The sequence below is a fragment of the Astyanax mexicanus genome, chromosome 1 (assembly GCF_023375975.1).
Source record: "Astyanax mexicanus isolate ESR-SI-001 chromosome 1, AstMex3_surface, whole genome shotgun sequence".
Lineage (NCBI taxonomy): Eukaryota > Metazoa > Chordata > Actinopteri > Characiformes > Acestrorhamphidae > Astyanax > Astyanax mexicanus.
In genome coordinates this window covers 49588963-49612851 of record NC_064408.1, presented here as the reverse complement: position 1 = coordinate 49612851, position 23889 = coordinate 49588963, and the positions used below count along the sequence as shown (strand labels likewise).

Sequence of the window (23889 nt, the reverse complement as noted above, 5' to 3'; positions counted from 1 at the left end):
TTCTGTAGTGATTTACTTTCTTCTCAGATTCAAACAAATGCAGTAAGCTTGGTGAGACAGCACTGAATAGTTTAGATGGACAATGACCCAAAACATAATGTGAAAATAACCCAGGAGTTTTTTTTAAGATAAAAAAGTGGAATAATCTGTAAGTGGTCAAGTCAATCACCAGATCTGAACCTGACCTGAGCAGCATTTTACACAGTTAGTACAAAACTAAAGGCAGAAAGACCCACAATCCAAAATCAACTAAAGAGGCTGCAGTAAAGACCTGAAAAAGCATCATAAAGGAGGAAACCCAAAGTTTGGTGATGTTCATGGGTTCCAGATTCAGGCAGCCATTGCCTGCAAAGTATTATTCATGGTAAAGTTCATTTGTCCAATTACTTTTGAGCCCCAGAAATAAAGAGGCTTTTTAGAAAAATGGTTGTAATTCCTGTAAATACCTAAAAGTCTACATCCAGTATGGTGGCATGCAGAACCCAAATCATGATTATTGTGTCACTGTTCAAATATTTATGGGCCTAAATATATAAGAAATATGAGAACCAGTTTGTCTTCTTAAAACATTGTTTTAAGATTTGGTCTGGGAGATGTCACCTATTACTGCAGAAAAATCTATCTGAGGCAACAGCATTCTTACTTAAAGTGGTATTTTCTTCTTCTACTTTCAAACACAATGGAATATAGTTTCAATGAACAGTGCTGAAATATTTTTAAGGGTCTTTTAAGAACTTCTTAATAATGCTTGTGAAAAAGGACCTTTCTGTTAATTTTTAAATAAATAATTTTGTTAATTGGAATTAATTTTACCTAATAGCACTGGCACCATCTGTTTAACAGCAGAGTGCTGTGTGGGTTTCTCTTGTAAATTAAGGTGAGTGAGGCCCAATGTCATTTGGAAAGATGGACAGATTCATTCACATTACAGACAGATACAGTTAACTTATATCTACGAATGTGAACCATCAAGCCAAATCTAAACTGAGCAACAAACCTGACTTTATTATTAAATTATTAAGGGTCGATGTAAACGTAACAGAATATGGTAAAAAAAAAAAAAAAAAAACTGTGACAAAAAAAATCTCTATACTGTATAGAACAATGTTAAACTATTGTTGTTATTCTGAGTCATTGTCTTCAGGTATTGTTCTTTTACCAGGCAAAGAACAATTGGAGCATTTAAACATTTAATGTGGTTTTGCCTTAATGTGTAAAATATAGAAGATGTTTTATTCTTCTGCTCTGCTTTAATGTGTCAGGTCCAAATCAATGTCAAGATCCACCCTGCGTTACCGGACGTATACTGTCACTGTGCTTTCTCCCAGAGGTTCCACTAAGGATAATGAAGTTAAAATAATAATTCAGTTAAGTTGAAAACATGGCTCAGTCAGTCATTAATGACTATATTAGTATTGAAGTTCTTTATATTTATCAAGAGGCGCCACCGAACTAGAATTATTCCTTCCATTTGGGGAATCAAAAAAATTCACAAAGGCATGGGCAGGGCCCGGGACTGTAAACATATTCAGTAAAGAGAACAAAGAACACATGCTAAGCTATTCCCCCTGTATTTGGGCATATCTTAGCAAGTGTTCTTTGTTGTCTTGTCACTTTGTACTCAGTTCTTTCCTCCAAGGTATCTTCATTAATACATTTCATTTTAAACATACACAAACTTCTACATCTACATACCGACAAAGTTTCACTTAAAACTTTACTTAGTTCTGTATTCCTTCTCTGAGACACGTGATTCTCATGCTGACAGGAACAGAAAAAAACAGCCTGACCAAACTAGTTAACCAGTGCATCACCAAGCTTACTGCGGCTTTAATAAAGAACCAGACTGACCAGTGCTTTACGGGACCAGTCAACCTGTAAGACCAGTCCTATGACCATCTTGGTAACCCTGGTCATAATGAGCGATCAAATTAAAAATATATTAAACATACAATGATAAATATAATCATACTGAGAAAGAGCTACAGTAGTTTACTGGGTTAATCAGCTTGCGTCATTGCTTTATAATCATTACCATCATTGTAGTTCAAACTGTAAAAATGCTTTTTACAGGTTTTACCCTGTAAATGTTACAGTACTCTCTCTGTAAAAAAATATCTAAAAAAAGCTGTAATGTTTTTTTAAGATGGCAATTTTACGAAAAATAACCTGCTACAATAAAAAGTGTTCTTTGTGAAAATAAAAAAAATATTTTCTGTAATTTAAAAGAAAAAAAAAAGTTTGATGCTTTTATGGCTTTGACAGAACAGGTGAGTTTAAAAAATAGATGTTTCAATTCAAATTAATCTTAATTTAAATGATCCGATATTGATTAATATAATCCTGAGATTGCTAAAATAGAAAGGTTTCATTTTCTGTCATTTTAATTGAAAAAGAAAAATGCTGTTATTATTGTATATGGGTGTGTCGCTCCCATACATAGTTTAACTGCAAAAAATAAGTAAGAAATAAAAAAAAAAACATTTATTATCTATCACCCATACTGTCAAAAATCTTCAACACTTTTTGTCTGTCAAAAAAGCATGCTTTGGGGGTTGGTTGCAATCTGTATTTAGTTAGAAAAAGAAAGAATTGTGGTATGGTCTGTGTTAGTTGGCTGTAATCTGCAGACTATGAAACATTGGATTTTTTCTACAATATTTAGTAATGATGTCTGTGCTCTATATTGGTTCAAATTCTATAAAAATCATCTAAGAAATTGTTGTGTAGTGTAGTACGTCCAGTCCACTTTCAATTAAAACAGAGATTGATACTTAAAATTAGCCTATGTGTGTCATTGTCATCCATCTACAGAGCTGGAGACCTAGCTGCAGTCAGCAGATTCAGACCAGCAGTTCCAAGACTGTAATTCTTGAGAAGCTAACGTTAGTGAGTAGGTTTTATTTCTCAGTCAAAGTTACTAAGTCTGCTGGAGTAGTTAAACAAAATGTTTCAGTATTAAAAAGATGCTAAAAGTATTCACACTCATTACTCAGGTCCAAGTATAAATAAACTTATTAGTACTAATCTCTTTCATATAAGAACAAGACCTGTTTGACATCATATTAAATTGGGGGTTTGAGAATCAGAATCAAACCAACTCTGTAAATCGGTGATGATACCCAGCCATATTTCATTGATTTAATATTATTTGAATATATCTGAAAAATGGAACACAAGTTGGGGTGACAGAAAACCTGCTCAGACCTCTCTAGTTTATAGACCATAGAAACACATAAATATGGATAAACAGCTTGATGCCACTGAATTCATACATTTCCCTTCTAGTACTTTTAACAAACACTAGAAGAACACCATGTTCTCAGCCTGTCTTTATCTGAACAGCAGACGCAACAACATATTAGCTGTGAGAACGGTGTGAACTGAATAAACAGAGGAAATAAAGACTTTTAGAGCTCTGTGAAAAAGTGAAAAGCCTGTAAAAGAGAGTAAACACATGACAGTACTCAACACAGAACAGCAAGTCAAACTGGGTTCCTCCCACTGCTGTGCTGGGAGTAGGGTTTTCCCTCCTCATCCAGAATTCAGCTCACGCTAGGCCTCCTAATTAGATGATATCAGGTGTGTTTACTGAGGAGGAACAACAGTCTCTGTAGTGGTTGGAAGGGACCCAGTTGGACGGTCTGTTCTGGAACAATGTGAAGGTCAAATCAAGCCAGTGCCAGTGGTTTTGATGTTCCTGTAATATTTTCTTAATTAAAATAAAGTTTTTTTTTAAAAGGCTCATTTGGGCTCCATGTTAAATATAGATACCTACCTGTAACAGGCCTGTCACGATAATCTGTTTGTACAGTATCTCAGGACTTAATTAACAGTTTTATTATTATTTAGACCATTTTATGCCATTGATATGAATATAATAGAATAATAATGCAAATGCACAATTTTAAAAGAGTAATACATGTTTGAAAATCAAAATTAAATAAACAAAACATAAATAAAAGAAAAAAAAACTTTTTTTATTAAACAAACTCAGCAAACTGGATTATTTACATTAATAGACTCTCTGTGCATATAAAATTTAACAGGCAGGAGGTCGCAGGTTCAAACCCCCGCAGATTTGCCATCAGCTGCTGGCGCTCAGAGGGAGAAAAATTGGCCCTGCAACCTCCGGGTGGGTAGATGGCGCTCTCTCCCCACATCACTCCTAGGGTGATGTCCACAACACAGGCCGTCTGTGAGCTGATGTATCAGAACAGAGTCGCTGCGCTTTTCTCTAAGTGCACTGTGATGCTACTCAGCAATGCTGCATCAGCAACAGTTTAAAAAGAGGCGGAGTCTGACTTCACATGTATCGGAGGAAGCATGTGTTAGTCTTCACCCTCCTGGTGTTGGGGCATCACTAGTGATACGGAGAGTCCTAATGAGTGGGTTGGGTAACTAGCTGGGCAAAAATTGGGGAGAAAATGATGCTGACACATCTAAGTCTTACGTTCATTTATTTGACAAAACCTTACTAAGAAAAAATTGCTTACCCAATTGGCATTTTTTTTGCTTAATATAAGCATAAACATCTCAATTTACACATATTTTGACTATTTTTGTCATTTTGTTATTTTTTTTTTGCAACAGCTAAAACCTCCATGGTGTGGTGCACTATCCAACATCTCCATCAGCAAAAATAAATACATAAATAAATAAATCACACTCAACTCTTGTTCTCCATTTTTAATCATTCTCTCTTGTTAAAATTACACAACAGCTTTACATTGCACAATTGAGTTATAGATTAAACTGAGCTTTTTTCAGGGTCACTAGACTAGGACTTGGGTCACCATTAAAAGCACTAATCCTAAACCGACAGGCTCTGTTTTGAACTTGACTTGGAATAGAACAGCCCAGCTAAGTTCAGGTGGTGAGGACAGCGAGAATGTGTGTGTGTGTTCTTGAAAGTTTAAATGCATTATGTTCTATACCATAGTGTCTAAATCTAATTTAACTGCTGACATTAGATTAGAATCGATTGAATCTTAATCAAGTAATCATTATGCTGAACATTTGCTAGAGCCTATTACAGTTTTATACTTTTTTCAGACCAAAAGCACATGCATCAGAAGCCTTTAGGGTGTTTTTACACATATACTGTCTGGTAAATCAAACTCTGGTTTGTATTCACCCTTAGTGAGGTTTATTTTGGCTGGTGCAAATACTGTAATTGCACTCGCATGAGGACCAAAATAACCGTACCAAGACTCCTGAGATGATGATGTGGTCTCGGTCTGGTCCCAAAGAACTCCAGAGTGATTTGTTCATGGTGAGTAAGTGATCCGACTTCAACACAACCAAAATATCACAGTACTTTAAACTATATCAGCACTCCTCATGTTTGAGCTAAATGGCTGTTCAGGTGCAGTTTAATCTGATTTATTACCTAGACATTTACAACAACTATTTACTAATGCCATTTCTGCCATGAGCTAATCCAGAACACAGGCTTCTTCCTGTATTTAATTTCTTGCTCCCACCCCACAGAGCTCTGACCCACTAACAGATACATTTGTTGTGACCCATTTTGTTGCACTTGCGGTTTTCCTTGTCTATGACCAAACCAAACCAAGGGGGAAAACGCTCCAAGTTTATAAAGTCATTAAATGATACTGATTCTGACCGGAGAAATGAACCATAGGTGTGAAAACACCCTTAGAGGCTTTATAGTCCCTTATGTTCACGGCTCAATATAACGACATAACCATTCTTAAGAAACCAATAGACGAGGAAAAAGGTCTACAATCTTAAAAATAAAGGATCTTGAACAGATTCTGATTTGGAGGTGAAGGTTATAGTAAAAGCATGGAAGCTGTACATTACGGGGATGTTCTTTAATGTTTAAAAAGGTTCTTTACTTTATTTTACTTTAAAGAACAATTCATTTAAATTTCTTGAGGAAACCAAAAGTAGGTAGTTCAAATAATCCTTCTTTGGCACCTTTATTTTTAAGAGTGTAGTTTAAAAAACTGAATCCATCCACCCAAAAAAATAAAAAAGAAAAGAAGAAAAGAAAAGAATTGGATCATTATTCATCCTTCCTTAAAGGAATGCACAGAGGCCAATAATACAGAAACCAGTCCCTTTCTTCTGGATTTTTTAAGTAACTTGTGCCCTGATGAAGAACCATGGTCTCTCAGTCTGTCAGGCTGGCAGAGGGGCATACTGAGAGGATCCATGCCTATGGAGAGAGAGCTCTGGCTGGGCTGAGAGAGGCAGGCTGAGTGCCGGGCTGGATGGTGGTGGATGTTGGTGGCAGTTAAAGTGGATTTAAAAGTGGGGGTCAGTCAGAGCTCGTAGTCGAACTTGTACTCCTGGGCCAGGTAGATCCTGCGGAAGACGAGTGCCGCCAGGGCGAGTGTAAGTAGAACGATGAGCACGGCCGAGCCCGTGTGGCTGCCGTCCGGCTGAGCCGCTGCTGCAGGGAATGCTGGGAAGGCGGGCCTGCGGACCTGGTTCTGATTCTGGTTCTGGTTCCGGATCTGGTTCTGAGCGCGGCGTTGCCGGGGGCTCAGGGGTCGAGAGGCAGGGGCTGGAGGTACTGGTGCTGCTTCTGAGGAGGCTTCAGAACTGGACTCAACCTAAGGGAAAGGGGAGAGAAGAAGCTATAATAAAGTCTGTCATGTCAAACACTGAAAACATTGAAACCACATATTCCTTTACTGTGCATTAATGGTCAAGTCACACATAAATATATAATAATTATCTCTCAGGCTTGTTATTTACTTATTAATAATTGAATCATAATCCTTGTTTTATTTAGTACACTCAGTAAATAAATTGAAAATGATTGTAGAGATGATGTATGCTTTAAGCTGATGAAATCTTCACCAATATAGAAGTCTCTCTCAATAGACCCCAACAAATACATTAATAATGATCATTAATCAAGGTCAGCTTCGCCAAAAAATAAACAAATAAATAAATAAAGAGTACACAACCACTGTAATAAAAAAAAAAAGTGCCCAGACAGGACTGGTTGTGTAAGACATATGATGATATGATTGACATTTAGACTTTTTGGCTGACACTGCTATCTGTCGGGCATGAGGAAGATGACGATGGTACATACTACAGTTCACCTATTGCTACAGCCTTGACAGTGATATAGCAATAGCTATTTAACTCACCTTACAGCTGCAAGCTTTTTTCAGATTTTTAAAAAGAACGTTTGCAGAGATTCCACACTTTAGAAGTAAAGTAATATCCAATACTGTAGGTCAATTAAGCAAACAGCATTAATATTCTAAAAAAAAGTCTGTTTAATTCAGACTACCTCAACCTAATACTGTTCTTCCCAATCAGTGAGCTGCTGTTTGAAGTTTAGTTTCACAGGTACTTATAGAAAAGTAGGTACCACTTAAAAATAAGACTACCTTTATAATGGGTTTATAAATGGTTTACAATTAGTTTATTAATGGTTACTAATTAGGTTGTAATTGCCTTAAAAATCATTGTTAAATCAGTTATAACACATACGTAGAAAAAGCAACAATGACCTGTTGTTTGCCAAATAGTGAACCCACAGCCATCTATATTGTTGGCCTCTCTAATTATGTGTTATAACTGAATATTAATGATTTTTAAGGCATTTACAAGCTAATTAGTAACCATTTATAAACTAATTACAAATCATTTATAAACCCTTTATAAAGGCAGCCTTATTTTAAAGTGGTACCGAAAAGTAAAAAAGAGTAGAGAGTATGATATTGTGATAAGGTGAGTCACAATGCTCATTGCTATCTAACACCCTACCAACAGTACCAACACCCTGTGAAAACCGTTAAAACAGCGTCAGAGCTTTCGAATATATGCCATATACCTTTATGACATTTACACATATTTAGTGGACAGCATTTTTTACCAACCCCATTCAACCTGAAATCCTAAAGGAACATTAGGGCTCATTTATGCTCAACATTAAATATGGATTGCCAATGGAATCTTCTGTTTGGACTCTTAAATAATTTAATCCATATTGCTGCATGTTATCTGAAAGCTTACAGATACAGATTAAACGGATAGTTTAAGTAACATATGACCATAGAGACACACAACAAAGAACAACACCTGGAAGAAAATGACACTACAGACTGTAGCTATTTTGTAATGGGGGGGAGAGCAGTAGCTCTCCAGCCCAGAAGGTTGTAGGACCCAAGTGCAGAGCAGCAGATCTCAAAGCAGGCAAACCCAAGAAAAAGGAAAAATAATAATATTTATAATATATATATAAATATATATATATATATTATATAATATATAATACTAACAATAATAATGTAATAATAAGAATGATAATGAGAATATAACGGTAATATATATATTAACAGGATTTATAATAATATTATGTATATAATTCTTGTTATCAAACCCCGCACCACGCGGGGATCGAACCCAGGCTGTAGCAGTCGCGGCCCAATGCCCTAACCGCTACACCAGCGAGTGGATTGAGACGCGGCCGCTTTAATCGCCCTTAAGAGCCTTCGCCAAAAGGGGCGGAGCAACGAAAACGGGTGAAGGACGAAAACGGGTGCAAAACAAAGCCACGCCTAGCGTGAGTGAAATAGTGGGGGAGAATGTAAACAAGACTCGCCGCGGAAGCTAACGGCTACCTCTTATAAGACGAGGTGAACAACAAAAGAACTTCCAAAGGAAACGAAACTTAACTAAGGAGTTTATGGATTATATGCTGTTCCACCAGAGAGGGGAGGAGCAGCGGGGGGGAAAGAGAGGTGAGCAATCCGCGCCTCGCGGCTGCTACACACACACACACACACACACACAGGACAGAGCACACAGCTCCACCAGACTCGAGAGGGAGAGGAAAGGGATAGAGGAAGATACTTTTGCGGGAGAGGCACGCCAGCGATGCTGATCAATGCTCTCTCCAAAGGGGATAGCAGGGAAGAAAAGAGAAAAAGAGCCGAGGCTCGCTCGAAAATCGGGCATAGATTCGCTCTCACGAGCTTCAAAGATCCAGCGCCGAGTGGCTGGTTGGCGTTGCTTATAAGGTGTTGAAAGCAGGTGTTGATAATTAGCCAACTAACCCTCGGCGCTGGCCTGGCGCGCCCTCCGATGCCCTGGAGGACGCCTCGATCGGGCACCAGCCCTTACATATTTACAGCTGTTTACATCACTTTTCTCGCATCTTTTTGCAGTAAGTCTACCCTCTAGTTTACGCACTGGTTAACATCCATAAAATGGTCTGCTATACATCCTATATGACAAGTTTTCAATCGTCTGTCTAGATTCACAGCAATGAGCGTCTTCAATGTGTTTTCTTGCTGTGTCGCCGCAGTGGTGTCGTCCTTAGCTGAAACCATCAAACAATTTCCACACCGATGACCTTTTCGCTCTGCAGCCTCAGAGCCGGCGGGTGCGTCAGTAGGGGGTGTGAGCAACAAGGAATCACAAACATAAATTGCAATTAAAAGTCCTATTTCCTAACAGCTTTTATCTTCAAATAATATCCACCAATTCCTATGCCCACTGTATGACATATGGACAGAACTGCTATGGAAAGACTTCAGCTGTAGTGTAAACAGAAAATATAGATAGATAATTAATAATAGAAACTACAATGTAAGAAGGTCTTATTAAATCCAGGAATACATTGTACCTACATTTAAGCAGTTAAAGACTGCTGCTGCTGATGTTTATGTTTTTTATCTGGTTCAAGTTCGTAGACACTGAGTTAGCAGAAGCTTTCCACAGTGGTTTCTCCTCATAAATGTTGCTTTTCTTGCCATTCTTTGCCAAAATGACCCAGACAGTTATTGGTACACGAAATGAGAAGCTTAAGTACTTTATTGACTTTTCTTAAAACAGGGAGCTGCAGCTGTCTAAGCATTGGCTTTATCACCATGGGATGGCCAGTCTGAACAACATTCAGTGATGCCACAGTCACCTGGGAGTCCTAGACAGCACAGTTAACCTCACTTGCTCTCTCTGAGTAGGTAGGAATATCCTCAGTTTTCCCCAAGCACTCAGTGTAATGCTAGTCATCGATCTGTTAGCAGATGCAACACAGCTGAAAGTTAAAGAGGCTGCACACTGAACACGTTGAGCTGTGAGGTCCTCTAAGAATTTCCAAACCTTTATTCTTTACATAGGTGCACAATTATGCATTGTTCTATGCCTCAGCATGGCACATTGTTTTTTTTTCAGAATTACAATAAATTAAAACCAAAACAAAATCACAGAAATATTATAAATGATCTGTGACCTGAAAACTTTATGAAATGCCAGAAATCCAGTATTTAAAATAAAGGTTTCATTAAAAGAAGCTGGTCCAGCTCTGCACAAAGTTTCGTCTTGCTCACAAGTGGCTACTGCGATCAGGAGAAGCTGATCAATGAGCTGTCTTATTAGATCATATATATATAAAAAATATCTAGTCTCCATTAAATGTTCTCAGCTTTCTTCACCTGATAGCTGGAGTCCTCACTAAGAGTGTGTTTAAGCTTGCTCTACAAAGGGCACATTGGTTTGGGTCCTTGACTTCTTTACAATTTATATTTATGTTATATTTTTAGGCTTTCTATTTTTCTTTAGCACTTCAGCCACGTCCTCCAGTGGCTACACACAGCCATTTCTTCAGAAATGTCTTCAAACAATAGAGTGGCTGCAACATCAATATATTTATGATATATTATTAGCTATGAGTTTTATGAGTTATGCTACCCTTTCTATCCCACTATTGAAACCCTCCTTTACTGCACTTACTGTACACATTTTCCCTTCTCCTCAGAGAACATATTGACGTTAAAGCTGCACAAGTTCAGACTAAGCCATAATGCTGTGTATCAGTTTTAGGAATTGACAATGTCAAATTCGGTGTGGTTTTTGCCGTTCACACTGCCTCACAGTGATCCATATAAGTGAAAACATCAGATTTGTGTTTTTTTCAGCTGTGTGAACACAGCCTTTGTGTTCTCCTCAAAGTGTGTTGAGTTGATGAATCACTTAGCATTTTTTTTTTAAATACATACAACATGAATGAACAGTTCATTTGCCTGTGATATATCAATATTGCTATTATTATTGTATTAATATTGTGTTAAATTAATACAAATACATGTTAAAATGTAACACTTACAGCACTGATTTAAAACTAATATTGTTTAACCCTGACAAGTTTAATGTGTGACTTCAGTAATTCAGAAGAATTCCTCTTTTTTTGTAAGAGACCTTGTAATAGTAATGGGTGAAGACCAATCCATATTTGAGATAAAACTGAGTTTTTAAAGACAGAGTGAGAGACAATGAGAAAGAAACATTGAGAAAAGGAGAGAGAGAGAGAGAGAGAGAGAGGAGACAGAAAGAGAGAGGAAGAAAGACATTGAGAGATAGCACGAGTGAGAAAAAGCACAGTGTAGCCATTGAAAAGGGCAAAGGCTTCACTGCCAAAAATGTGGCCTCTCCATGAGGACAAATCTTCAAAAAGAAACCAGCAGGTCTAATTTCATATCTGTTGTCAAAGGCAGAATAAAAGCTACTGCACTCTGAAAGGTTCACATAGCAGCCCTCGCTGCTGCACAATGACAGACTGGCAACAAAAAGCAGCCAGGAATTTGCAGTTAGGCGAGGTGAGGGTGGTTGTAAGGGTGTCTTCATCATCATCACCTGAAGACTGCTTAAATAAACCCCTTATCTTAGAACACTTTGTGGTGTCAGACAGCAAAGACATTTTCTTTTTTTTTTTTTTTTTTCCTTTTTTTGATGCACCTTCTCTGCACTGCTGGCCATGGTTTTCTCTTTCAATCCATGTTCCGACAAGGAGTGCTATTTATGGAGTGCTCGTTAGACACTAACTGCTTGAGGGCTAGATTGTGTCTGTTTTGATTGTAACTTTTACCTGCTACCAATCATGTCACTGTAGCTCACATTATCTTTAGAATATCTGTGTACGTACATTAATCCTCTTAAAAAATTACTTTAATGGTTTCCTTCTTGCACACACACAGAATGTAGATCGTGAGGATGGCCTGTTCTAGGCAGATCCACAAATTCCTTCTTAATGAAAGACTTATCTGAACTCCAGGGAATGTTTTGTAACTAGAACTTTTTTATCCACATTTCAACAGGCTTTTTTAGGGTTGTATTAATTGTGCTTTTGTCTCCATGGTGTATTTGTAGCCAGGAATACTGATTATCCCATGACTAAACATTCCAGCCAGGTCTATTTATAATAACATGAGACACATTTAATTAGCTGATCTCAGGTCAGTCACTTCAAAGAGGGTGAATCATTATGCCATCACTTATTTAACTTTATGTTCTATTCAATTAACAAATTTGTTTTCACTTTGACTTCACTTTTGACTTTTTTGTATGTGTGCAAATTCTTGTAAAAAAAAGCCAAATTATACTGTTCATATTATATTGCCATGCTTTCATTTATACAAGCAAAAAAGAAAACAAGGATAAATACCTTATTGGCAGGGTATAGCCACCATCACACAAACACCTTGAATTTCCAGAATGGAATTTCAGATGTCATAGAAAAAGCCTTTGCATTCAATGGAAGCCATTGTTAAAAGATTTTATCAGATTTACGTGATTTTAAAAAACCCCAGCTAGATTCACATTATGATCATATGAAAAACATTAAGGTTTTGAAAGTGAGGATATATAGGTTTTATTATCCTGGGATATACAAATGACCAGCCCAAAATACAATACAAGTCTATAGCTTCTTTTAAAGGTAAATCAGCTTGTCAGTATGTCAAACTATTAATATTTCCCCACGCATACTCAAAACATATACCTCTAGATGCAGGATATGACAGACACACACCTCATAATCACAGTTAAGCACTGCTGCTGAAAAAATGAGGAGAGATTTGCTCACCAAACACAAATACACACAGTGCATGTTATCAGTACACACACACACAATCCAGAAAAGACTATCCAGCACAGATAGCACATTAAAGTCTCCCTGTCCCTTTCTGTTCCATTCCAAAACACTGGCCGTTTGCTGTCTTCCTGGAAGCATATCTGTTGCACTCTAAAGAGGCCACAGTCACTTTTTTATTCATGAGCACTGGCCCATTTCCATTTTCTTCAAAGTACAGAAGAATTTTCCCCATGATTCTCTTCAACCTGGCCAAGAGATAATGCTGCATACCAAATGCCACATTAACATGGGGTTCACGGTCTGGTCTAGGGGCCAAAACACAGAGGCGGGATTGATCTCTAGCAATGATATGGACAACATAGTTGAAGTGTGAGCTTTCTGGACAGAGTGAAGACATGACTCTGCTAATTATAAGGAGGCTGGGGGGCTTAGTTTAAACTACAGCTCTGATCAGGGTTGCTACAATACAAGGGTTTGGATTTCAACTAGATTGCAGTTCCTGCAGAAACTGCGAGTGTAATTGCAGTGCTGGCTGGTTGCTATGATGTGCAAACACATGGCCTAGCTATGGACGCTAAGTTGCTCTGAACATGCGGGGTTGCCCAAACTTTTGACCAATAGCTGCTCCATACACACACAGTACTGGCACGCTGGCTGGGGTGCCGGGGTACCTAAATCTTTGGCCAGTAGCTCCATACACACAGTACTACTGAGGTACCCAAATTTTTATGCACATTTACAGACACACAGTGTCGTACTGGGGATACGATGTAGAAGACATTACCACTCACAGTAGACAGTGCAGTGGGTGGTATTGATTGTGATCGGCAATGTCCTGCTAGAATTGTCAGTGCATACAGAAAAGCAGCTCTCTAAGAAGTCACGTTCATAACCAATGCAGGAGGCTCCACATGTACATCCTGCAGCTCAGTGCAGCGTTATTTAGCCTGAGACATGTCAAAAGTCACAAGGCACAATATAAGTCACAGATAACAGAAATATTTCTGCAGTCTCCATGTTGGTATTACACTGCTCTGATGTGGTAATAAATCAATAATATTGTTTTTCAAAGTGAAACATATACTCCGTTAAAATATGCAGGTCTGCATCTGCAGATCAGTGTAGATTAGTGTCTTTGGGATCACGTTGAATGTTAAAACACTAAAATAATTAATATTGCGTCCTCTGCTCAGTGTTATCAATGGTTTGGAAAATATTAATATTATTATTTGAATGAAGAATTTTGCATAACATAATTTCTCCTTACTGATTATACAATTATACAACAGTGTTTGCATACAAACTAGTTAAGATATGCAAATCATACACACACACAGTGCAGAAAACGTGCAATCTCATAGAAGTGCCCCCACACACACACATGCAGTGACAAGAAAAAATAGTTTTAGAAATTTCATGGTTTTCTGCATATATGCCTAAAATAATAACACAAAAAAAGATAAAAAAAAAAATATCAGGCCAAATAATGATGTTTTCCACACCATACTTTACTGTTGGGATGATGTTTTCATGGAGATGTGCAGTGCCTATTTTGTTCCAGATGTAGTGCAGCAATAGTCTAATATTAGTATCATTTGTCCACCAAACATTTTGTCAATACTACTGTGGAGTGTCACTGTGCTCTTTTACAAACTTCAGACATGCAGTGATTTTCTGTTAGTAAACAGAGGCTTCGTACATGGTGTCCTGCCAAAACATGGATTGTAGCCTCATGAACACAGATGCTAACCTGTACCAATGACGACTACAAATCTTTGTCTGCCACTCAGGGTTGTTTCTTTACCACACTGATTAATCTCTGTTGTGCTGTTGGGATTATTTTGACTTGGTGCCCACTTCTTGGCAGAATAACCACAGTCTTCATTTTGAAGCCTTTTTTTGCCTTACTGAGGACTGGTAAATTTCTAAAGTTTTTTTTTTTAATCGCTTTTTTATTTAAATCCTCTGAAAGCTCTTATTCCCATGACATGACCCACATATGCATATCTTTCTTGTGTGGAGAACACTCAAAAAGTTTGAGGGGTTTTATCTCTCAGAGTAGCTCTAATCCACACCTCCAAACATACAAGACTTCAGGTATCCGAACCCTCGACTCCCAACCGGAATTTAACACAAGTCATTAACACAAGGGTTCAAATACAACAGCACTATGAGGTTTTTATGTTTGTTCTCATTAAAGACATAAATGATCATTAATTATGAATTTCTTTTTTGTACTTACGTTAGGCACATTATATTTATCAATACCTTTATTTGGATGAGGATCAGATTACAATTTATGACAAATTTATGCAGAAAAAACAATTTTTTTTGAAATTCCAAAAGGTTTACATAATTTTTCTTGCCACAATACACAACTTCAAAGTTGTATACACAAAATGTTAAAACAAACATCCACTCTGAAGCCAATTAAAACAAACACTACAAGCTTGCACATGCAAAATAAGAGACAATCCCACACTTTCATTTGCTCTCCTCTGGTTAAGAGCCGACAGCAGTGGGCAAAGCAGCCATTTGCTCAGTTACATTACACTCTGTCCTCTTTCCTTTTAGAGAAAAATCTCTGGCAACAGATGGCTTTCTGGCTTCCCCACACTCTCTTCTCTTCTCTCACTTTCTCTCTCTCTCTCTCTTATATCTCTTTATCAAGAGTTTACTCAGAGAGAGCCGAGAGAGGAGCTTAGACGGAATCCCGGCTCCATTTAACCCACACCCCTCCCACCCCCCTCCAACCCATCTTCTCCTTCGTTGAGATAGACTGACTGCTTCAATCCCAAAGGCATCCAAGCTGGAGGCAACGTTTAAGCCCTCAAAATACATACAGCATGCTTTAAAAAGCATGACAGCACTGGGCGCTAATTGCTTTTCCAGAGATTTACACTCAAGGTCCCAATAAGCCGCATTTCCAAAGGCATAACACAGCTTTGTTCAATTTATTAGTATTTACTCGGTAGGGGGTAGGGGGCTCAGCTTATAACACACTCCACAACGACCAGCACCAGTTTGGTTTAGTCTCTCTTACGGACCCCATTAGAGAGCTGCACTGACATATGCTGCACATATTAACTTTTCCTGATGAATTTCCACTTACTACAAAAACACTACTGAAAGTAGCAGTCATGAGGGTCTTTCATGTGTTTAAAAAAGGTGCAGTGTGAGAATAATCTCAATAATTTGTTTCTTAATTTAAGTTATATTAAAACAAAGATTTACTATCTACTTATTACCAGCTCATGATTACTCTAAATGATCTTTAATCACCAAATAAACAGAAAAGCAAAGCCATAGTTTATTTACTCTGGCACAGGAGAATACAGTATGGGCAACCCTGCTCTAAATGTCTGTTACAGTGAATCATTCACTGAGTAGAAGGTAAACCTTTTCCCAAAAGTTATTTAAAACTCCATGTTTAGTACAATTTTAACGCTGGAAAAATAAAGGAAGGGAGTGTCATACAGAAGTTCTTCCTTTAAACAGGTATCCAGACCTTAATACACCTGTTTTATTTATAGCACGTTAAAAATCATCATTAGGAATCATTAAAAATGCAAATCCATCCTCCTCAAACCTTAACCCAACAATAGGAAGCCACAATCTTGTTCTTCTGATGCTCACAAAGCAGGCAAATTATATAAAAAAAATTATCAAAGCATTTCTGGTAACAGTTCTCTCAGTTCCTAATTTAGAAAAGTCAGTTAACAGGAAAAGACGAGGTCTGCAAGACCAGGAAAACCTTCCAAAGGAACTGCTTGCACAAATCAAAAACTCCCATTTGTCTATAAATGATCTAACTTTGAATTGGTGATGCACTATTCCACTGTATAGCGTCACCTGCACAAATATGATCTTCATGGAAAAGCATTAGGGAAGGTTGGATGGAGAGCGATTGTGAACAGCAATTTTCACATCTTGCCACAGAAGCTCAATGCAATTTAAGACTGGGCCATTCTAACACATGAATACTCTTTGATCTAAATCCTTCCACTGTAGCTCTGGCTGTATGTTTAGGGTCATTGTCTTGCTGGAAGGTGAATCTCCTTCCTAGTCTCTTTTGCAGCCTCTAATAAAGGTTTTCTTCCAGAATTATCCTGTATTTAGCTCCATCCATCTTTCCATCAACTCTGACCAGCTTCACTGTCCCCACTGAAGAAAAGCATCTCTACAGCATGATGCTGCCACCACCATGTTTCACAGTGGGGATGATGTGTTCAAGGGGATGAGCAGTGTTACTTTTCTGCCACACATAGTGCTTTGCATTAAGGCCAAAAAGTTCTACTTTGGTCTCATCTGACCACAGAACCTTCTTCCACATGTTTGCTGTGTTCCCTACATCGCTTATGGAAAACTGCAAAAACGTATATGTCTTTCTTAAACAATGGTTAAAGATTTGTGGAATGTATGACTTATAGTTATCCCTAGGAAATATTCTCCCAACTGCTACTTCAATTAAATCAAAGCTAGCTTTGTATTTGAGGCATTGCAACTGATAAAACAATAAAACTGCAATCACAGTCATTTTCCTATTCTGAAACAGCAAGATACACTTGAGGAAGAATGCTGTCCACCATACTTCATACAACTGATCAAAAACGAAGCAATCGCAAGCTTGTTACCAATGTGCTGCCTCTGCATATGTGATCAATCCAAATTTTTGTAACTTGACATATGTCGTGCTTTATTTAAAATAGATGAGTTTGATGGAGTGTTTTGACACTGATGCAAACCTGTAACTGGCTTAACAGATGTCTGCACTGGCTAGAATCAAACTGAATGATTATAGAGAGAGGGAGGTACATTTAATTGCTGAGAGAGAGAGAGAGAGAGAGAGAGAGAGAGAGAGAGAGGCCTAGATCACATATTTTAAAAACCCTTTTCATATTGCCTTCTTTAACAGATAGCAGTAAGTGTAACTTGTCAGTGCTCTGGCCGCATGTTTTCTTGCTTTCCCTGTTATTCTCTATTATGATTGGCAGTAAACAGTGGGGTTGAGTTTGAATTGATTTTTTTGCCAAACCATTCCTTTAAAGTCCTCCCTGAGCTGAATATTAATGCGAACTGCATGGAAGCAAAACAATAAATGTGCTATCAGCAAATGTGGAAAACACTGTGTTTGACTTTGAAAGGTTAGTATGGATAAGAGAGGAAAAACAAATGCTTCTCAAACTTTAAGAGCTTGGTGGAGGAGAGAAATGCCATCCAGACATACTGCAACTCTCAATATTCATACAAAAAGTAATAAACAGAAAACATGGAAAATGTTATATTTTGAGATATATTGACAACATCCCACATACACCCTTGAGTTCAATTTAATATCAGTAAATGTCCCTTTAATGTCATGCAAGTCCATATCTATATTAATAATATACCACACACGTATACAGCTCTGAAAAAAAGAGACCACTTCAGTTTCTGAATCAGTTTCTCTGATTTTGCTATTTATAGGTTTATGTTTAAGTAAAATGAACATTGTTCTTTTATTCTATAAACTACAGACAACATTTCTCACAAATTCCAAATGAAAATACTGTCATTTAGAGAATTTATTTGCAGAAAATGAGAAATGGCTGAAATAACAAAAAAAGATTCAGAGTTTTCAGACCTCAAATAATGCAAAGATCCAAGGAATAACCCTGGATTTTAATCACAGTTTTCATGCAGCTTTGCATGTTCTCCTCCAACAGTCTTACACACTGCTTTTGTATAACTTTATGCTACTCCTTGTGCAAAAATTCAAGCAGTTCAGCTTGGTTTGATGGCTTGTGATCATCCATCTTCCTCTTGATTATATTCCAGAGGTTTTAAATTTGGTAAAATTAAAGAAACGCATCATTTTTAAGTGGTCTTTCGTTTATTTATTTTTTTTTACAGAGTTGTACATAAATACACATCTGCCTAGCATTCTGTCGGTCCTGCATGTGCTGCCAAAAGACCTCACAAAATCTCTGAAGATTCTATGGTATCTGGCACTAAGACGTTACAGCAGATCCATGTAGGTCTTTAAGGTGAGGCCACACCTACTGTTCCAGCACAACCACAGGTAAATCTCTCATCTCTCATCTAAATAGAAGACCGTCTTTCATTTCTCAAAATGTCTAGTATTGACATCTGCATGTTTATTGGAGGAGTTTTCCCTCCAATGAAGAAAATGGGTTGATATGGGTTAAAATGGGCACTCTGACTGGTCTTTGGCTGTTGCACTGCATTTTAAAACATTCCCCCAGTAAACATTTTTAAATATTCCGATAAACTGTGCCATAGTACCTCTTCTGTAGGCTCCGCTCAGATGAGAGATATTTTACATCATTCACTTTATCTTTATGTAGTAGCAAATTTCTCATCAGTGTTTAAAAATACATCAAATACTATTCGAAGAAACACATACTTATATTAAAGGATGTTTATGCATGCAAGCTCCATGGTCAGTAAAGTTTAATGCATGCCTCTAATGCACATTTAAATAAACAAATAAATAAATGATAAATGTCTACATACAGTACCAGTCAAAATATTTGGACACGCATCTTCTCATTCAATGTGTTTTCTTTCTTTTTATGTTTGTTAACAATATAATTTAATATAAAACATTAAAGCTATACAGGAACATACGAAATTATTCTGTAAACTAAAGGTTTTAAACAAACCTGAATACATCTTTTCTATTTTAGATTCTTCAAAGTAGCACATTTATCTTCAAGGACAGATCTGCACACTCTTGGTATTTGAATCTCAGTGTCTCATGAGGGAGAGTCACCTAGAATAGTTTTCTCAGCGTTTTGAAGGAGTTCCTTGAGGTGCTGAACAATAGCTGCTGCTTTTCCTTCACACTGTGAAGCTCCAGCTCATCCCAAATCACCTCAAATCACCATCTCAGTTCATCAGGTTTAGGTCAGGGGATTGTGAAGGACAAACTCTCTATTTTTGTTTACTACATAATTCTATATGTGTGCCTTAATTGTTTTGATGCATTTAATATTAATCTACAAAGTAAAACAGAAATTCAATTAAAAAGAAATAAAGAAAAACATTAAATGGGAAGGTGTGTCCAAACTTTTGACTGGTACTGTGCATACATTTATAACATGTGATGTAGTCATTTGTCATAGAGATCTACCACATTTAGTTCCGACCCTGCAATGTGATTGGCTGAGAGGTGTTCTACGAGTGCCGTTATCAGTCGGTAATGCACTGTAAACAAAGCTCAATGTATTACTCCTCCACATACAGGTAACCTAGCAACGATGCAGCGCTTACAAACCAAACAAGGCAGTAACAGAACTATTTTAACTCGAGTTTTTATAACAAACATCATATTTTCTCATCCCCTTTAACTCAAAACCTTTCAATAAACAGCGATAAACTGGAACTGTGGTACAATCGCAATAATACACTCGAGGTTTGGGCTATAACGTGTAATATTGGCACTGCTGTGCTGATCTACGACAGTGCCAATATTACATGCTATAGCCTGAACCTCGAGTGTATTATTGCTTAAGTATAATACTCCTGTTATGCCGGTTATAAATGTTATAACACAGTAATGTTTCAAGGTCAAATTTGACTGGTGTTTAACTATGTTTATCAATCCAAAAATCGATGAAAAGGTAATTGATTTTCCATATATACTAGTTTTAGCTCACATATTATAAATATATATTTTTCCCCTTTGCAGATTATGGGTTGCCTTTGATGATTCTTAATTTTTTCTGTCTTTACTGTAACTACTAAATCAAACTGACCACAATAGTATGTGTCTAATACAAGAGCATATAAACAGGCATTATATAATATCATTTAAAATAATAAAAAGAAATTTTCTATTTAATCGCACACATAATGTCCTCAATTATTCATTTATATACAATTTATCAGGTCATTAAATTGTAATGTGGTGTAAATATTTGTCGTAAGGATTTTTTCACTGAACACACTTACTACTTACACCTACTTTTAACGTTTTACACAATTTTTTTTATTATATGATGATTTGTATGGGTCAATTTTGAACAACTTTGTTCTCATCTCTATCACTCTCTCCATCTGTCTGTTGTGTGCCGGAGCCAGCAGCCATGTGAGGGCAGAGGGCAGGGCATGATTGGACATCCAGGCTGTCCGTTACATAAAGCACTAAGCAATATGACGGCCAGTGTTATCAGTACTGCAGAATTCTCTCTCTCTCTCTCTCTCTCTCTCTCTCTCTATCTCTCTAGTCCCTTTCTCTCACTCTTGAGCAGGCAGACCACCCACTGTGCATATACCCTCCACACACCCGCTCACAATCAGCTCTTTAATTTAATGGGTGTGTGTAAGGGCCGGTGAAGGAGGAGAGCAGGCACAGGAGAGAGTGATCAGGCAGTGGTAAAGTGGAAATCTTCCCATGCGCTGAAGAGGAAATGAGTAATCCTGAGATGGTACAAGTGCTTCAGCGCTATGGGGGGGCTGCTTCACATGGCAGCTCACAGGGGAAGGCAGCCAGGAGGACACAGGAGAGCCTCCCGGTGTGAGTGTGTATGTGTGTGTGTGCGTGCGTTAAATCATTTGGACTGAGTTTCTTTTCTGAGGAAGGTAAATGTGATAGAAGCTGGCAAAACACAGCAAAACTGCTGACAATTCTGAGCGTGAAGGTTCCTGTTTCCACTTTTAGGAGATTAAACAGGACTACAGTATAAAAAAAAAAAAAAAAAAAATCGGAATGTACTCCTACTTTCCAAACCATTTAAATGTTAGCGAGAATTACAAAGAGTACTTTAAAAAGTGCTGTTTCCTGTGCTTTCCTTTAACTGGTGCAGGAGATGCACTCAGTGCGGCAGAAGTAAACGTTATACATATAAATAATTTTCTATTTTTATTACACTGTATTTTCACATATACAAATCTGCCAACCTTAAAAACAAATTTATAAGTACAAACAACCCTCCACTCCACCTGACAATAATCATAATAAACAATATTATATTGTACTAGCCTGCGCTTCTTAAAGGATCATAATTGGCTCCTCAATATATTAACGGAAACTATATACAGCTCTGAAAAAAAATAAGAGACCACTTAAAAATCATGGGTTCCAAGCAGTCTAAAGTGCTGTCACTATGGTTTGGAGGAGATTATGGGTTTGAATCCCGTTTATGGAGCCCTGAGGCAGCACAATTGGCCTTGATCTCTCCGGGTGGGTAGATGGCACTCTCCCCCCACATCACTCCAAAGGGTGATGTATCAGAAATGAATCACTTGTTTGCACCAAGAGATTGAATTAGAATTTTAAGTACAAATTGAAATAATAATAAAAAATAGTTTGTTATCAGAATTATTGATATAGGCCACATGTTTTTTTTAAAGGTGTGGTCTAGTGTAATTGTGTAGCGTATAACTGTATATGTACCAGTTTGCACTCACCTGTTCAGCTTGTGCTGTTATTTCACTGTCCTCCTTCACCTCTGATGTGGAGCTCTCTTCCTGTTGGTCAGTTCTTTGGACACTCTGAGACACATTACTTCCACTAGCCACAGCTGATGTGCTTGACTCGGCCTACAGTCACACACACACATACACACACACACACAAAGCAGAGAGAGAAAAATGACTGATTTTCACTAGCCAGCTTTGCTCTCTACACCCCAAAAAACAGACTAAAGAGCAGGAGATACAGTAATGTAATTCTGAGTAATCACAGCAGGGTTATGTGGGGAAGAGGGCGAAGGAGGTCAGGTTAGAAAGAGGAAATAAGGGCAGACAAATAAAAATATATCAGAGACACAAAGAGGGAGAGAACACGTGTAAGACGGGAAATAGAAATGCCTACTGGCTGCGACTGCTGAGTCAACGCTGCTCTCACTCTGCACTAACAAAACTACAACAAACCACTGCTGCGGTATTTCAAAAAGACAATCAGGATTGTACTGGGAAATGCGTGGAGAAGGAAAATCCAGCAAATATAGGTGCAGTGGAAACAGAAGAACTGTTTAGATCATTTTTAAAAGTATGATGAATCTATATATAGATTATATTCTGTTGTACACAGACCTCTCATCGAATTTTTGTTATCTGTATATTTGTACATTTAAATTGTACACTTCCTTAGCAAAAGGTTTGGCTTCTTGCATTTTAATGTAATTTAACAAAGGGAGCCAAACACTGAATAAACAACTGCCTTGCACGTGAGAAAGTATTTTTGGACTGCTAGAGCATTAAACATTGGATTTGCATTTGCATTTGTAGTACCATTGCATTAATTTGCAATCTTGTTTATCATTTATCTTTCATCATCTAACTATTTTACCACTTCTCAGTACCTATGCTTTCTGGCTGATGTTTTAGTCTCTTTTGAATTGGTGCTAGACGGACTCTACAACCCACACAAGTTGCTCAGGTAGTGCAGCTCATCCAGGATGCCACATCAATGCGAAGAGCTATGGCAAGAATGTTTGCTGTGTCTGTCAGCACAATGTTGAGAGCATGGAGCAGATACCAGGAGACACGGCAGTACACCAGGAGATGTGGAGGGGGCTGTAGGAGGGCAACAACCCAGCAGCAGGACCGCTACCTCCGCCTTTGTGCAAAGAGGAACAGAAGGAGCAGTGCAAGAGCCCTGCAAAATGACCTCCAGCATGTTTCTGCTCAAACTGTCAGAAACAGACTCCATGAGGGTGGTATGAGGGCCTGACGTCCACAAGTGGGGCTTGTGCTTACAGCCCAACATTGTGCAGGGCGATTGGCATTTGCCAGAGAACACCAGGATTGGCAACTTCACTACTGGCACCCTGTGCTCTTCACGGATGAGAGCAGGTTCACACTGAGCACATGTGACAGACATGACAGAGTCTGGAGACGCAAAATCCTCCAGCATGACCGGTTTGGCAGTGGGTCAGTAATGGTGTAGGGAGGTATTTCTTTGGAGCTTCACACAGACCTCCATGTGCTTGCCAGAGGTACCCCGACTGTCGTTAGATACCGGGATACAATCCTCAGACCCACTGTGAGACCATATGCTGGTGCAGTGAGCC

At 38.0% G+C, this 23889-nt stretch overlaps 1 protein-coding gene across 2 annotated transcripts in view; it reads right to left on the bottom strand.

Annotated features, from left to right (window-relative positions):
• Positions 1 to 4674: 4674 nt before the first annotated feature.
• ube2j1 (ubiquitin-conjugating enzyme E2, J1) overlaps positions 4675 to 23889 on the bottom strand; it is a 75787-nt gene continuing 56572 nt past the window's right edge. For both annotated transcript variants that reach the window (XM_022662442.2, XM_049479555.1), the window contains exons 7-8: positions 22283 to 22414; positions 4675 to 6587 (exon numbers count right to left, since the gene is read on the bottom strand). In XM_022662442.2, the coding sequence (XP_022518163.1) occupies positions 6294 to 6587; positions 22283 to 22414 (426 nt within the window). In that variant the 3' untranslated portion in view covers positions 4675 to 6293. The remainder of the gene's footprint in view (positions 6588 to 22282; positions 22415 to 23889) is intronic.